At 42.8% G+C, this 18,212-nt stretch overlaps 1 protein-coding gene across 12 annotated transcripts in view; it reads right to left on the bottom strand.

Annotated features, from left to right (window-relative positions):
- LOC134616348 (receptor-type tyrosine-protein phosphatase S-like) overlaps positions 1 to 18,212 on the bottom strand; it is a 69,522-nt gene that overhangs the window by 45,981 nt on the left and 5,329 nt on the right. For 6 of the 12 annotated variants that reach the window (XM_063461173.1, XM_063461165.1, XM_063461169.1 and 3 more), the window contains exons 2-4: positions 9,838 to 10,051; positions 6,302 to 6,447; positions 4,826 to 4,967 (exon numbers count right to left, since the gene is read on the bottom strand). In XM_063461173.1, coding sequence (XP_063317243.1) covers positions 4,826 to 4,967; positions 6,302 to 6,447; positions 9,838 to 9,982 — 433 coding nt within the window. In that variant the 5' untranslated portion in view covers positions 9,983 to 10,051. Of the gene's footprint in view, positions 1 to 4,825; positions 4,968 to 6,298; positions 6,448 to 9,837; positions 10,052 to 11,872; positions 11,955 to 18,212 lie in introns of those variants that run through there. The other 6 variants (XM_063461162.1, XM_063461164.1, XM_063461167.1 and 3 more) reach the window with 2 other exon arrangements.

Raw genomic sequence — 18,212 nt, 5'->3', positions numbered from 1 at the left:
AACCTCAAAAGCATGGCACAATCCTTATGATGTTATAATATATACAAAGCTGTGTTAAAAAACAGCTTTAATTATCTAAAATATCTTGCTTGCCCTTACCTGGGCTCTCATATTTCTTAGATACAGACGAAAAGTGAGTGTCTGTTAAAGAATGGCCTTTCTAACCCTCATCTGTTGCTTTATTTGATTAACATTTCATGATAGTTAATGTTTCATGGTTGTTTTAAATGTCTATGAATTATCTTATATTAAATCCTTGTGTTTAATACCCTAACACTAATGCCAAGATGGTAGCTGCATTAATTAGGTAAGTTAAAAAAATGTCCACCTAATTTCTTTAATTCATTCAGTTTGTTAAGACTGACATTTTCATTTGTAATTGTAATTAATTTAACTTTTTTATATCTCCACTCATAAATAAGAAAATTATCCGTCTATGGACCTGATCATCATCAAATGTATAATATAATATAATATAATATAATATAATATAATATAATATAATATAATATAATAGTAATTAGAAGGCATCAGTTTGCAAGTTCTCTAATGCCTTTTCCACTGAACTGTAGAACAACATAAAATAACAAAACCATTCTTAAAGGGCAAAATGTAGGAAACAGCTTTGTTAAAACCACAGCCAGCTGTTTTAATAGACTGGCTCAATTAAAAGGACACAAACACAGCAGCAAACTCACAGTCTGCCCCGCAGATGCAGATAAACCATTCCACAGTACAGGACACTAAAGTACAGTTCACCAGAGAGGAGAATATGGAGCTACAGGTATTCAGCCAGGCTCCTGGATGAGTCAGCGACCGCTTGAAATAGATACTGCGGGCATGGCCTTGATCACACTTTCCTCTAAAATGAATCATTTATCAAGAGCAAACACTGCTGCACAAAAGTGCCGCTTATTTTTCATCTCCTGGTTAAATTGATAAGATAGCCTATGGAAAAATGTGGCATGTGTATACAAACACTCTGTGTGTCAACAGCGTTTGGGGGAACGTTGGCAAGGGTCGAGCAGCATTGTTCCCCGGAGCTTTGTGTTTGTGTGTATTTGTGTGTATCAAGAGGTTGAGCGCGTACATTTTGGCCTGGTTATGTTTGCAGAAGGGCAATCAGGCCTAGTGCCCAAAACCAGTCAGTAGAGCCAACCAGTTCTGGGCAAATATGCAATTTGTGTGTCCGTGCATGCACACACGCATGCGGCAGTACAACGGAAAGACACAAACACCCAAAGGGTCAAACACATAATGCATATGATGCAAACAAACAAACATGAATCCAGGTTTTCTTTCCCCGTGCCTCTTTGTATTTCCGTCTCACGCGCACACTAACCCAAACAGATACTCTCTCTCTCTCTCCCACATTCACACACAAACACGTCCGCTTCCCCGCGGAAAAAAATCATTATTTCTCCCAGTTAAGAAACAGGTTGCCTATTCATCTCTCAGTTCATTTCAGTGGGAAATGGCCATGTGCATGAAAGAAGTCTGAATAAAAGCCGATCTCGGGGAGCCTGATTCAGGATTAATCTGCTCGCACTCAGCAGTCTTCAGAGGCTCTAATGCTTTGACTCCTATTGACTGCAGGAGGGCTGAAGGGGAGCACTTTAAATGCTAATAGACCTTTATGATAATAGATCACAATGCAATGCAAATGCAGACTTTGTAGACCAATCACATGAAAAACCCATGTGTCTTCACCATTGTGTGTCCTACTTTAGGGGGCCAGGACTAAACAGGATCCCACATGTAAGGCTGATGTCTGAACCACATATAAACATTCAAGAAGAATTTAAAAAAATGAAAGAAGGACCGAATATAAACAGCAAAGACGAGGGGTTAAAAATGATGAAACAGCCAGTTCTCCACTCGAGGAGTGTAATCCTCCTGCAGGCTGAGTAGATACTCTTAGTTGTTTCCAGACCGAAATGCTGCTTGAGCCGCCGGCCTGCCAATGCAGCAGACGCCTAGGGGGAATCACTGATCTGACTCTGTTGTTCATATGAAGGGTGTTTGCCGTGGTGGCAGAACATCTCTCCTCCCTCGTCTCTCTCTCTCTCACCCTGTTTCTCCCCCATCCCTCGCCTGCCTTTCTCCTAAAATGGGACACTGGGAGGTGAGTATAATCAGGATTACTTTGCACAAAACCAGACATACACACACACAAATGTATGCACTCACGCACACACCCGTGCGCACGCTTGCCAGCGCACACACAACGGTGAAGGTCGTGCACACAAACACATACATACAGCGCTGCGGTGATGAGAATCTCTCGCCCACCAGAGGCTTTCAAACATGCAGAGCTGCAGATATTCATGTCTCCTGAAGGGAGAGCAACACAACTGCAGTGTCCATAGAAAAGAGCAGCTGGGATGGAAAGGGGAAGGGGTGGAGCAGCGGAGGGCATGTAGAAATGCAACGGGAGGAGTTAAAAACAGAGTCAGACAGACAGAATAGATGGCTAAGAAAATGAAAGCATGAATAAAACAGAAGAGAAGAAATTAGAAACGGATATTGCTGTAGGGCCAAAGTACGGCTCCTGGAGTTAAAGAAAGAAAGATATAAGGAGGAAAAAAGGTCATTTTACAGGTAATGTGTGAGGATGATAAAGATGATGATGATGTTGGTGAAGGCCCATAACCTACCACATCTCAACCCATTAGGCAGCCAACAGTGCAGCAGTAAATATCCTGTGGCCAACCGCAAGCCCCTGACTCTGTACGAAACTGCTATTAGTCTTAGTCCACCATAATACAGAATGATGAGATAAAGCACATCAGTGGATGAAAAAGACTTTTCAGTGGAAGTGGAAGGGTTTTGGCCAGTAATGGAAAGCCTTTTTTCTACTTCAGTGGTGGACCTTTTCTGCGATGGACTGGGTTTTTTTTTTAAACACTGACCCAAGCACAATTTCTGCAGACATTTGTGCACTTAACAGCATTCTTGGATGACATGATATATTCTGCAGAATATCACTCAGCCTACAGTAGGCTGCATGGGTGCAAGACGCTGGGAGTATTCTGTCAAACACAAGGATGAAGTTTTCGATTTTTCAGGAATATACGTTTGAAGTAGGAGGAGGTGCTGTCACTGTGTAAAGTTTAAGTAAAACACTGCGCCGTAACTTGCAGGTAATTTAAAGCCCTCTCCTTGTGCTTATGTATATGTGGAGCAAAGAAGCTTTAGATTTACTTTTGAATTTAAAATTTAAAAACACTTAGAAGCATCTTGGCAACAAACTTGTACCTGAAATTTTATATCTTTACTTTAAAATTTTCTGAAAAGTTTGATTTAAAATACACAGGCATTAATCATCTAAAAATAAATTGTTCATCATGTTAAAATTTTTACCTCAGCTCACGCAAATCGAGTTTTTTTTTACAGGAATCACTAGCAACTGTGGGTTTAGTGTATTGTCCGAGGGTAATGGCCAGGGATTAAAACACCAACCCTGGGATTAGTGGACAACCTTGACAACCAGTCTACACCGTTGTTTGATGTGCAGCACTTTCCAGAATGACTTCATGCGCCCTGATACGTTAAAGGGAAAGCTTACAAAAAATGGCAAAAGCTGATTTGCGACAAATTTCTAAGCAGCATAAAACTCTTAAAAAATATATATACACAAAAAAGTATTGCCTTTATTGCCAACTGAATGCAAGAGACGTGCCTGTGCATGATCATTCAGGCCAAATCTAACTATTACAGCTACAGTCAGCTCTGATTCTGATTCTGATTGGTACTCTCGGTGAAATATTATCTTATTCATTGCTACCCTTCACTCTGCTCTCAAAGATTGTAATGTCACTGAAGGGATGGGGATATCACCGTACACAGAACGGGTTGAGAGAATAGGTTACGGCACCAGGAACACACTACCACCCACACACGAACACGACCACACACACACTGGGAGGCTCGCCCTCGAGGTGTAGTTTATGTGGTAATGTGCTTTAGATTGGGGCTGTGTGTGCAGAGAGGATGGGCTGGGTAACAGATGGACAGGAGTCTATTCCCTGGGCTACCAGCCTTCTGCTTACCACACCGCCCTGCCAGCTCCACAGTCCTCATCCATCTCCTTCACTCCTACACCCCCACCTCCCACCAAACCCTATCTCCTATCACATCCCATTCAGTCTCTTTTGTTTCACAGCATCCTGCTGCGTTACTCGACTTACTGCCATCTTTTCATCTTCCATCATCTCCATTTGACCTCTTCCATCCCCCCTTTCCCTTTTTCCTCCTTATTTACTCCTAGCGAGCAAAGGTTCTTTGCCAAACCAGGGCGTAATCCCTTGATTTTCCTTCATGTAGTAACAGCCTGAGCAGTCATGCCTCTGTTTCTTCTTTCATTCCTGCTGAGCTGGGCAGATGCCCAGTGCTCTCATCCCAAGCTATCAGCCACATGCTGCAATTTTAGTCCATAACATGTTGGAGCTCCACATTAGATAAGTTTTCCTTCAAGGGGCCAGTGTACATTAGATTAACACCCTCGCTCTGGACGGGAAGTGCAACGTTTAGAGCAATCCAGTACAGTATGCTAAAATACCCCTTAGCTAGCATGCTAGCTGGCCCTCTCTGTGGCCAGATCACGCTCTCTGCACTCAGAGGGACTATAAAAAGAGCAGCTCCCTGCAGCCTCCTGTGCTGGCAGGGTGTGGCCCTGCTTCGCTGTTACATCTACGACTGACAGCTCAGTGAAGCAGGGACGCCGGTTGAAGGCGAGCGTGCAAAAGAAAGCACTTCTTGAGTAGACACAGTGTGTGTGCGTGTGTGTGTACAGTATATGTGAGGGTTTTTTTTTTTATCTTACCTCTGATAATGGACAGCTTTGCAGTGACAGACTTCTCGTCTACGCTGTTACGTGCCACACACTCATAGGTGTTCTCATCTCGGGGACCTCTAAGTGGTTGGATCCTCAGCACAGCACCTGCACCATCATCAAACTCTATGGTCTGGACAGCCACAGAACAAGACATATTAGTCACAGCAGAGGAGGCACATAAACCCTACTATTAGAGCAGCTGACTATAATGTTGCGTGTCAGCACCTCGGCCTAGTGTGTGTTGTGTTAATATCACAACAATTACAGCTAAGCACTTCATCATGCCCCACCAGAAAAAAAAGAAATACAAATAATAATAATAAATACAAATAATGATCGTGTTTGCTCTTCTCTACAGAAATGCTAGAGGTCAGGCACAGATACAAAACATTTACCTGTGCTCACACATTTACCTGAAGCGGGTAAGGAGGGCAGTTTCTTGCACAAATACACTTCATCTGGGTTGATACTTACTGAGATGGGGGGGTTGAATGAGGTCCTCTGGTAGAAACTGAGTATTTCTAAGCATTAGGTCACAGGATCAATACACAGTCAGGCCTCTACTGAGCCACAAGAATTTACTCTCCGGACTAGGCTGCTGTATAGCTCCTTGACAGCAATATGTGAATTCAATAGGAAGTAAAGTCAGTAATACTTAAGGGTCCATTGATTAGTTTTATTTTAGGTTTGTAAAATGATCGGAAGTTTAATGGAACCTTGTGATCTACTGTATATTGGAAACATGTATTTTTAAATAATTATTTTTCACTAATAGTTTAAATGTTGGGTCTCTTTATCTTCTTGATAATACTGATACTGCCTGTTTAACTTTAGAGCTGCAGCCAAGAAGCCAGTTAACTTAGATCAGCATTAAAGAAGGTGGGCGCTACAGTTAGCTTCAGCATAGACAAGCTAGCTGGCTAATTGCATGTGTAGAGTACTGATTTAGCATGTAAAAACAATAATAATAAACCCTTTAATAAGTTTGGCACATTATACTTATTGTACAGATTAAACAAACAATGAATTACCCTTATATTTTTATTTTCAGAAACTTAAAAAAAAAAACAAATAGCTGCTTCACCCAGCTACTATTCTGTATGCTAAGCTAAGCTAATCAGCGCACTGGTGTAGCCTCTTATTTAATCAGACACATCAAAGATACCACTCTGTGTATTTCAAAAATTTGTGAACATACCTTGATTCCAAAACATATTTTTAGTATTTTATATTAAAATTTTAAAAAATAACTGGAAAAAAACAATTTCTCACATACATAACAAAGTTTTATCTTAACAGTTTTTCGCCTATCCACTCTCTGTATAAATTTATTTACAGTGTAACGTCAAGGTTGTAATTAATGTATACATTCAAATAATATGCATGTCTTTTTAATGGATTTGCATATTCATATCTGTCATGCAGTTACAGTAGAAGTTGAACATTGAGCACTGTGACAACCACCTCGATACGCTGGGAGTTGACCTTCTTGCCCTTCTTGTTCCAGTAGACAGAGGGCTTGGGATTGCCTGTGGCTTGGCACACAAATGATGCTACACCTCCTGATACTCCGATCTGGTCTGTGGGAGTCTTGGTGAATTTTGGGGGAGCTAAGAGAGAGAGAGAAAAGGAGGGAGAAAAATAAGTGAGGGATGGGGGGAAATTAAAACAGAGGCAAGACACCAGAGGCCTTCAAATGAACTCCACAACCAGCAACAACCGTCCCCGCTGACCACGCCCCATTTCACTGTCAGTGACTGGTCAGGCCGACTTGTGTTCTGATGGCTATGTGTTGTGCTTACTTCCTGGGTATCATCTAGAGGACAAACTGAAGGACTTCCTGTGGGCCATAAATAAAAGATGGGGCTGGGCTTCACAGGAACATCTCTTTCTCTCTCTCTGTCTCTCTGCTTTCTCGAGGGCAGGCTGCCATTGTATTTCATGCAGCACAGGCTGTCATGACACATGAGTGTTTCACAGGTAGGTGAAGTGTTGGCTGCAAATTCACAGCATATAATTGGTTTAAATGTATTAATATCAGAGGTGTCATTTTGTGCCTGCTCATGCCAAAGAACTGCACAGAGATCCTGATGATGTTAACAAACACAATGAACACAGCAGCACAGGGTTTTGTTAATTTTCAGAGTCGACTCGAGGAAAACAATTTCATCTTGGAGGCTGAAAGCATCTTAGGTGGGACGTATGAGCGCTGCGGTCGCCCTCTAAGAAGAAAACAGCAATTTCCAAGTGTGATATTGAGCCAGGCGTAGCGAACCTACACTTCTCACAGCAGCTGAGTCAGATCAGTCAAACAACCTCATGCATCCACCCTTTGCTATCTGTCTGTGGCCTGTTTCCATGGCGCCCAGCTTAACTCCTCCTCAGCTACAGAAACACCGCTATCCATCAGGGTGAAATCAGGATGACCCTTACCATGGCAACCTGGATGCCTCCTCCCCTACATCTGGGTGGGTGAGGTCTGCCTGTGTTGATTCACTTCTGCTCTGAAGACCGCACAGGAGCAACAAAAAAAAAGAAGAAGCCCTGCCTATCAAGAAAGCCTTTTTGCACGTCTTCCCACTCCTACTCACTTCGTTGGTTAACAGCCACGCAGAACACTTCCCAGTGCCTTGACAGTAACTGGAATAACATCATGTCAAAAGACTGCTCCTGTCCCGGCTGCCCCGTGTTGTCTCTTAAAGACCCACTCTGAATGTCAGAAATAAAGTGGTTTCATTTTAGGCTTGCCATAATCCGCACAGGAAGAAGCAAAAAGCTGGTACAGTAGAGTCAATCAGAACAAATTTATGCCCACCATTTTGGGACTCAAGAGCAGGGTAGTTTTTTCTGAGGACTCTTAGAAAAGCACAGAGTATTGAGCAGGCTGCTGTTTTTTTTTTCTTCCTGCCAACAATATAAGAACTATCAAAAGTAAAAAAGAAAAAATGTCATGGCTGAAACTGCTTTCTCCATCCTATAGGGTTATGAATGAATTTCATGTTCTTCTTAGGGCTTGAACATGGTTTTCGGTGGCTTTACGTTGAGTCCAAAATGTTTTCTATGTTCTTTTTAATGTACTTCAGCACCAATCCGCGTGCAAAACCGACCCCACTGGCAGTGTTACCACTTAAGCCTCTTCTGAAAGCCAGAGAAAAGCCCTGCAAGCTACTGGCTCTGGATGGATGTGGACTGAACAGCAACTAGTTATGAGAGGAAGATTCCAGAAAGCTGCCCCGAAAAATGAGGCACTAATGAGGAACCGTGGCTCTTTAATACCAAGTTCCACTCTGTTTCCACGGAACACGACGGTCTACCACTGAAATACCTATTGTCTGTTTTTAATGGAGCACCTTTGTAACCGGTAATCATTTGACTGAAAGACTGACTGCTGCTGAGCTCAGATACAGCTGGGACCTGCAGGCGTAGTGCCATAAATGAGTTCAGAGCTTGTTTCAAGTAATGCTGTGGGCTAAAGAGGAACAAGTTTGGGTTGGAAAATTTCTTTTGGGGGAATTAGAGTAACCTCTTGTGAAATGTACAGCTCTAAAAGACGCTACTTATGGCAAAGGTATTAGTGCAACCAGCTGTGGTCTGACAAGCCCTTAAGCCACTTTTAATAATGCATCTCTTCCTGATTGTGTGTTTTTTGTTGTCAACTTTGTTTGCATTTCATGGCTAAATGTGTGACAAAAATAAAAGGAAATTAAAAAATAAAACCTCCTGTGATACAAAGATGATGAATGCAGAGTACGATGTGTTGCTGGGCACATAAGAGACAAAAATAAAAGGAACACTGTCTCGGAAGAGGATTGCTGTCAGGGAAACGCTAACCATGTTTTGCATAAAATTCGACAAAGTGATGGTGAAGCATAATATCTGAAATTAATTTTCAATAATTTGGAAAAGAGCTGAGTTGAACCAGTAAATACTCAGAGGCACTGAGGGCCTACTAGCAAATCTCTCCCTTTTAGAAGTACTTATTGTCCATTATATGGTGTAATCTGTTTTCTCCACCACTATTTTATATATATATATATATAACAATGACCAAATTACCTAGGCTAATTTGGTCATTGTTCTGCTATACATATTGTTAATGGAAGAATTCCAGTTATGATTTTATCTCCTTCGTTACTCAGAAAGCTCGAGAGATATGGAGCTACAGGGAAAGAAAGATTTTTTTCCCCTCCACAATACTATCTGCTCTGCTGAGCAGCACTGTAGGTGGTCAAAAAGCAGCAATATTCAGTCCCACAACATTTCAGCTGAAAGTTGGCTGTTGTGTAATTTTTTTTCTCTTCACTGAATATAAAAATATTTCAGATATGATGTCAGTCTTATAAAAGAACCGCGGACGCAAATTGGTTACGCAAATGGGAGATGAAAAAAAAAAACAACGCACGAGGCAACTGCCGTATCTAATGGTGAGAGGTGCCATCTCCGTCTTTAACCTAGCTTACCTTCTTATCCAAAAAAATCAAAATATGTCAGTTTAGTAACATTTTCAGAGCTCTGACAGCTATGTGTGTGTGTGTATTTGTGTATCCTATGTGTGTGGCCAACTGAGGCAGGAAATTTGTGGAAATGTTGTAATCAAGGAGATGATGAGGAACATGCTGATGGGACCTCCTGGCTTATCAAAACACATTAACAACGCCACAGCCCTAAGATGATGTGCTGACAGGCCTGGATCCACTCCTCTCATACACACACACATACACAACAAACACCGCACACATAGACTCACATACACACACACAGAATCAAAGATGCACACACACACAGCCACATATATATACACGTCTGTGCCTCGCATTCATTGCTGACAATATACCAGCTGCCATTCAACCGAGAAACAGACAAAAAGACAAAAAAAGACTGCCGGCACATAAATAGACACAGACAGACACATAGATAGATAGATAGATAGATAGATAGATAGATAGCTAGATAGCTAGATAGATAGATAGATAGATAGATAGATAGATAGATAGATGTACCTAGTGCTTCACCCATGCTGCTCAAAGGTCTGGTTAGCAGGATAATCAAAGGCAGCAGCAGACACAGGGGAGATAGGCTAATCCACAGCCCCAGGATTGGCCTTCTGGCCCGGGCCAGGACTCCACCAGTCTTGGGCCGAGGCATGGCACCACCGTGGATTGGTTAGAGATGACGGAGATTTGAGTAGGGCTTCACTCAACAGGGATAGGCACTCTGCAGACACAAGAGGAAAAAAAAGAAGGAAGGTCAGGCATATTTCCGTCACCTCTGATTCATCATTCTGCTTTTAGAGCAGCATCTGAAATGTCAACGCACCATGAAGGAAGAGGGAAAACATACAATACTTTATACTAATGTAGAAAACATAATAAAAACATGAAGAAAATTAAAGACATATTCATGCTAATGCAGGATTAGGTCTTTTGATTTAGTCAGAGCACTTCTGACTTGGGATTAACAGCTCAAGCAGGCCAGCTCTGGCTGAACTAATACCAGAACAATAGAGCCACTGCTCAATAACTATGACAAGAAACAGACCGAAATAGTTTCCAGCATACTGCTTCTGTATTAATAAGTCTTCTTTTCTAGTGAGCCGTGAAATGAGCTGCAATGATACAGTTTTAAGAGTTCTTTTTTTTTCTAAGACGTCCTAATAATTTCATTTTAACTCTGGCCTAATTCCTTCTTAGCGTTCAGTATTTTAGTTTTCTGGTGCCACATAAAAGTGTTAATGCAATAATACATCCAGAGTGTGCCACCGTAATGGAAAACACTTAAACAAAGAGGATTGGAGGGGGGGGGGGTCAGTAGGAATGCGGCAAAATTCAATAACAGCAAACGTATCAGAAGCTGCTGCTTTAATAGATGTACCCCCTTCTTGTTAATCCCTAGCCTTGGGGGGGATCTCCATCAGCATTTCTTTTTTTTTTCACTCTCTTTTCTTCACACAAACACAAGCGCACATGGGCACACAAATCTGGAAGACTGAACATAATTCAGCTCTGTCTGCTTACAGAGATTTAGACAAGCTGTGCAGAAGCTCCCCGTCTGGGAGTCAATAACTCCTCAGTCCTATCGAGCTCTTCCGACCCCCACCCCTCTCACCCGATGTGTCAGAACGCAGGTGGGGAGGCCAAATGAGAAAGGAGCTTTTGTTAACCTGTCATAAATCACGCACATACATGTTCTCCTTTCAAGCAGCAGTACGGGATAACATATACGCTCCCGGGGAGACATAATAAGCATTAACAGGTGACAGGGCAGGCTGTGATTGGCACATAAATATGCGCAAACACCCATAAGCACACTTTCACCCTGACATCCGCCGATACGCTGCCAGAAATGGAGGAGCAGCGATCAGGCCGACCCTTAGTCGCCTTTCCTAAGCGAAAGCGGCATTTCTGGTGAGTTACATATTCAAAGTCTCCTCCAACCACTTATTGAGCTAATGACCTGCTCATACACATTACTGTCTGCCAGTTCCTACACTAAAAATAGCTCGACTGAAAACATGGCTGTCTATCTGATAGAGACTCTTCTCGCCGCTCTGCCCTCGCCTTATCTAACGCCGTGTAATAGCCGCTGAATAGAAAAGCTTTCAGCGTCCCCTTTTCAATTGAACAATGTGATAAGAAAAATCAGATCAGAGCTCATTCGAGCACCATTGGCAGCATGTTAAGTAAATTCCCCTCTTACGGAAACTCAATTTGCCAGCGTTAATCTAACCAGGGTTACCGTTCTGCGTGGAGCCACATGGCCACTGAAACATTAGGCACTCCTTGCATGATGCAGCGTCTGCGTCCACTGTCCTGTGTGCTGGATTTGCCGTGGCACTAATATCTCTCGGTGACCTCAGTCCAACCCTTTCTATCATTTCGTTTATCCTCTCCTCCCTGTTGTCTTTTCACCTGCTGACAAAAACCCCTCTCTACCTCTACCTTCACTATCGGCGCACAGCCTCTAATCCCTAATCTTACTCTCGTCTCACTCCTGCATTAGTCTCAGTATTCCAGAAATCTCCTCTTCTCCCATTACCTTTCATCCACTTCCTCCCCTCTCCTCCCCGTTTTTCTCTTTTCCTTCCTCGTTAACCTCTCCTCCCTTGATGCCATCTCCTCCGTGATACCCGATCATTCATCTCCTTTTATTCGTTTTTTTTATTTTTTATACGCACTCTAACCCCTGCTTGTATACAAATCCTCTTCCTCCGCCCCAGCTGCCCTGCACCGGCTGCTCCAGCTGTTGTTGGTCCATTGACACAGTTCAAACAAAAGAGCTTAGAGCATCCTACAGCTGTGAAAGTTGAGGGAAGAAGCCAAAACAGATACACAGAAGCCCCAGCAGGAGCAGACCCAGCAGACCAGGCCCATCTAAGCATATCTGAGCTCGTGCTTATGGTAACTAACAATCGTCTTCATCTCTCAGCATACAAACAGTCAACAACCAGGCACGTTGGTCATTGCTGAAGCAGAATTAAAAGGTGCGAGCACAAAAATTCTCATGACTCAGGCCAATAACCCCTCGGAGATACCGCAACCTGTCCCCCCCCCACCCCGATCATCCGAGCTCAGCATCCGGAAAGAGAGAGGACAGCAGGGGTTGTGCTTATTACCTTTTCAGTGTGACAACACAGATGGTCAGCCAGACAGATAGATTGATGGGGATGCGTGTGCTATTTATTGCGGGGAAGCCGATAATGACACCAAAGCTCAGGTGGTGAAACGTACACCGGTTATTGTGCCCCATCAGGCTGATGAAATAACATTGTTTAGGTGGCATCCAACCTGGCCCTGCTCCGCTGGGGCCCCTCGGAAAGATGACATGTTTTGTTTTCCTCACCTCGTCCTCCCACCCCGCACCTTCCTTCCCTACACCCTCCTCACTCCCTCCCTTCCCACCGTACCCGCGATGCCTTGCACCACAAGTGGGTTGAGATGGTCTCCCAAGGCCCGTCTCCATGACAACGAGCCACGAGCACTCATGGAAGGACCAGATCTGTTTCCTGCTGCACCACGTTAGCTGTGAGTGAGCACACCTGATAAGGAGGCTCGTGTTGATTCCTTTTACCTTTAATTTGGATCCAGTTCTGGGAGTAAGCATCAAAGGAGTCTTGTAGAGGAGGAATCAGTCCAACTATATATATGTATATACGTAGTCTGGCATTTATAATTACAGGGAACACAACTGAAATAAACAGAAATAAACACATGGCTGTGCACCACTGAGTTATTTTTGGATTTTAATGAGAATGCATGCACTGCAGTTAGCCTTCTCTCACATTTTTATCAGTGATTCTGAAATCATGTACACAAATATGTGCACTTAAACTTTTTCGGCACAAATATAACCATGTCTTGAATTATACATGTCTTAGTGTGCCAGCTTGGAGTGGAGGCATTTGGAGTAGAAATCATGTATCAGTAACATACATGGCCGGACTAGGAGCGATATTACTTCATGTTTCTGCGACCCTGGACCCTGTAGGCAAACGACACTCGCAAATGCTTGCACACCCACAGGGCCGTGCACACACAACACGAACGCACACGCATAAACATGGCAGATGGCAAAGCATCATGGGGGAGATTGGCACTCACTCGCTCACACTTCCCTTCACTTTCTCTCTTAAACACACAGCCCACAGACACACACACATTTATGAACACACACACGCTCACACGCTGAGGATCAGAAGCACAGGATGAAGTACGGCTTACTGCAGGCATGAGCTACACCGCCCTGGTTACATTTTTAGCAGTGGAAATAAAATATCTGAGGCTCCTCTCTAACAAGAAAAAAAAACACCTGTCACTCAAACACGGAGATGCCCCCCACTCCCTACCCCTCCCTGGAATTTAAATGAATATGTAGACCTGCGTACTCCAACTAAACCTCCATTGGTCTTGCTTAATGCTGCAGGATGCTGAAGCAGGGGCTGCCTCATACAACGCGCATCCAAACAGCGTTATCAGGGGACATTTTGACAAACACCAATAAAATTCCCAACCCGCAGCTACCATTTTCATCACGGGTCTGAGCCTATAAACAAGGCTGCTGCTGGAGTTTCAAATCACACCTCTGAGAGCAAACATGACTCACAGAAATAGCCTAAGAAACATGTAGGCATGGAAGGAAAACCCATATATGTCGCATGCGCTGCCTTCTTTTCTAATCGTCACGTAGCACATAACCGAGGGGAAATGCGGATCATCAATTCATTGATGAGATTGTGACTTTTCTGTCATCCATTCATTTAAGCCTTATCCCAATTACTGTTATTCTCTATCTTCACTAAGTGACTATTTTGCTTTAAATCATGTCACACTGAGCTGAGTAATTAGGGGGCTTGATGGTTGGTCAGGAAAAAAAAAGGCAATTTAAAGGCACCACTCTGGTCTCAGATAAATTGTGACTTGCATTTTTCTTCGACTTAGTTAATAATTACTAAAGTGAACTATGAATGAAAGCACTAATTGCACACAAAATGATTACTTGTCCAAGAGAGAATAACAGCTTTGCTCATAATGAAAATAAGATTGGAGGATTAGAGTGGTTCCGCAGTACGGTTTACACATTTGCTTAGCAAGTGAAAGCTCCCAGGTTCGATCCCGGGAGAAAACACAAACCTGTTTGGGTTACGTCAGGAAGGGCATCTGGTATTTAAAAAAAAACATCTGCCAAATTAAGCACGGAGCGCTACCTGCTGTGGCGAGCCCGTGTGAATAAGGGAGCAGCTCAAAGTATCTTGTTGTAAAATTATAAATAACTATCCTTAACTCTGCCAGATCTGACTTACAACATAGCATCTCAACAATTTTAAAGAGTACATTTAAAAACAAATCACTGGAAATTATCTGTCATCTTATTTTATTTGAAAATTATGCATTTTCAGTTTCCTATTTGGATTAGTAGACGGAGAACAGCATACATTATTAATACATGTGTCTTTGTTCATCAGTTCTTCTGTTTGTTTTTTTGTTTCTGGGTCATACTGTGTGACAGGTGGGTGCTGACATTAATTCCTCATTTGTTTTGACACCTTGATGTAGTTGACGGTTTGCTTTACTTGAATGTTTTAGAGAGATTTCTGTTTGCACAGTTTTGATGTGAACATACACAGGTATTCAATGGTGGGTTTGGTGTGGGTGCTACTGTGAGTGCTTTCAAATCTTTCTGTCTCCAGCAGAAAGTTTCCTTTTATACTTTATTATAAGCTCTTCAGGAAAAAAAGCAGCACGGCTTTCTCATTATGATGAAATCAGCTTTTACAGATTAAATACACTTTCTCGGGATGATAACAAAACAAAATTCAAAACTGTATCTACCCACATACTCTCTCAGGCTTTCTCCGGCAGGGAGCATGAATTTAGCTTTAGGTCACAGTTTAATTAACTGATCACCCACAGCTAACAGAGAAGAGCTTTCCTGGACTCTACGCTTTGACTTTCCTCATTTTAGCCACATTTGCAGCAACGTCCTGGGTGTCTGACCCCTCTGTCTAATCCCAACATTAAGTGAAGATGCCAGTACAGCCTTTCTCCCTGCACATCAGCACATCAATAAAATTATAGAGCGGCACAAGCATCATGTGACTATTTAAGCATTAAAATCGCTGTTCCCCGTTATAAAGAAAAATCTGGACGCGCTTCAGTCCCCATCACAACTACGTTTCCGAGCCAAGACGACACACTGATTCGTGATGATGAACAAAGGGAGGGGTGGAGAGGAGAGACAGAAGCGTGACTAACCAAACTAACTTTCACTTTGACCTCAATCGCTGCATACCCGGGACGGACTAAAGCTGCCGTATCCCAACAATGGTGAGGCAAATGTACACCCACGCGTCTTAAAAGGGGCTCCAAGGTCAGACTGACCAACACAACTAGAAAGAGGCATCTCTTTCTGATGGATAAAACAGCCTCAGATAAGCCTAGCAACAGATGGACTAGATCCTGCTAAGCAGGAAATGCCTGTAAAATGCTATAAAAGTGTACACAGGCCTGATTATCTTACGGGAGGTCAGAGGGTTGACACGCATTTACTGGCTAAGGAAGTCCTTGTCGCCTCCTCACAGGAAGTTAGATTTGATCCTTCTGGTGTCCTTAACATTTCAATGAGAAAAAGATCCTTTCCTAATGTCACACATCTGTTAAACACATTCATTGCACTGGTATTAGATTACATTTAATTAAAAAAATTAAATTACTCTCTGACCTTTATTTTAACAGCTAAGGGTTCTTTAATACCCTGCCACCTGTTTTCTGAGGTGGTAGTTTTACCCATTAGCTGCTTACACCGATTTTAAGTATGTTACTGTCTGACAAGGCTCCAAGTCGAATGAGTGATTTTGAAAAAATATGATAGTAATATAATTATGAAGCCAGTACACACAAGGGCCAGATGGATCTGATTCTCAGCTGAATGTTGTGTGTAATCTTTATACTTGTTAAGATTGGTAGGAAAGCCAGGATATTTAAGAGTCAGCCCAGAATCCATAGGCCCTGACAACATGTCCCATATTCATGATCTGTGTGAAAATCTTGCAGCTTCAATTTGACAATTTTTCACGCTTTCAAATAAGTTCAAGGATTATTTGCTCCTCCGTGAGCTCAGTCAATTTTTCAACCCCTTAGGCTCATAAACCTCTTTCAAATCCCTTAGGGTAATGCCAAAATGCATTGTCATCCAGCTAAAGCATGGCTCTTTCCTCCCTAAAAAAAAAAAGAAAAAAACAAAAAAAAACAATTGACATTTTAGCAGATGCGGCTTCACCTGACAGGTGAAGGTTTTTATCTGACAAAAGCAGAGGAACAGGATGCGCGCGTGTCCACATGCAGACACCTACGCAATGTTCACTCAGCTGAAACGGCAACACTGAGCTCGCAAACACCCAAACATAATTCGTAATTTTCTTTCAGCGACCCAATCCCCTCCCCGCACCCCCCCTGTTTTTTTTTCCCTCCTGTGTTGCCGCTTCTTCAGAGGCAGCCGATCTTCTGTGCAGCGGCTCATTACGCAGGCTGATGGTTGAGCCCTTGTCAACTCACTGTCCAATTAGCATATCCAAGGCTGGCACAGACTCTTATCCCAGCGGGAGAAAGAACTGTATATACATACTGATGTCCACATAGTTATGCACTTGCATGTACGTCCCTAATTGTTAAACAGCTCTGACATATGAGAAAAGATGCAGAGTGTAAACTGTCCGCTCCTGATTCAGATGTAAGCAGGGCGATTGCTTCCTTACATAAATCCAAAACACTGGTAATAAATGTGTTTTAGATGAATTATCAAGCCCATCAAGCAAAACACACACGCACACACAAAACACGCACCGACAACCAATTAGTGAGCTTCTCCTGCAGCAGGACTGAGGCTCCCTGACAACACAGAGCACCTTCATCTTCCTGGACGTCATTGTCATCGTCCTGACCATCATCATATTTCACTTGTGCTTCATTAATGAGACATGCCACACATTTTTACCTCCATGTTTCAGCTCTTTCTCGAAACCTACACATCAGCTAGGAGACAAAGCCACGCTGTGTGAAGCGGATTTCAGAGCCCGTTAAAAGCCTCGAGAGTAATAACAGCAGCCTTGAGAAAGACAGTGCCTTTCTGATTTACCATTCATACCCAACCATCCAACGAGGATGTCATTAATGTAAGCTTCACGGAGAGTCTTCAAACCGATTCATCTTCTTATTGATTTATAAAAATGAAAATCACTGTTTGCAAACACACAGCAGATGGTTTAAAGTCCAACACGCCCTGGGCATAACCTTACATGTGTTTAAAGGCAGTTTTTGTGCTGCAATTTTGAAGCGACCCTCCTTTTATTATTTGCTCAGGTAAACAATGTGCAGCCGCTTCGGCAGGTCCTTATTCATTTCCTGATGACACATTGTTTGTTTGCCCAAGAAGCCACTCTCTCCAGAGTATTTTCGCTGCCATGGTATCACCTGTCTGCTGTGGTCACATGACATGCCGTCCACTGAGAGCTCATTAACTCACAACTGCAGCACTTTTCTCCAACAACACTGAGATCATCTGTAGAGCATCAGCATTCATTTCACACTCCACACTGTTTGGTATGCAGTTAAGGTCAATGTAAAACATATAAAATAAGGCTAAACCCTGAAAACTTGCAAAGTTTTTGCCGCATACGCCGGTGAACGAATCCTATTTACGTGCTACACAGGCGCTACTCTTAAAAGGTCTGTCACTAACCAGCCATTGCATGACTTCCTGATGGAGATGAAATTTGTGACGCCAAATGAATTTCTCCTTGAGGGACAATAAAGTTGTGAATAGAATTGAAAACCGAAGTAATGGGGTAGAAAAACTGCATTTGTCCTCTGTCTCAGAACTGAAA

The sequence above is a fragment of the Pelmatolapia mariae genome, linkage group LG18, assembly GCF_036321145.2.
Source record: "Pelmatolapia mariae isolate MD_Pm_ZW linkage group LG18, Pm_UMD_F_2, whole genome shotgun sequence".
Lineage (NCBI taxonomy): Eukaryota > Metazoa > Chordata > Actinopteri > Cichliformes > Cichlidae > Pelmatolapia > Pelmatolapia mariae.
The sequence above is the reverse complement of the archived record's forward strand: the minus strand, read 5'-3'. Positions and strand labels throughout refer to the sequence as shown.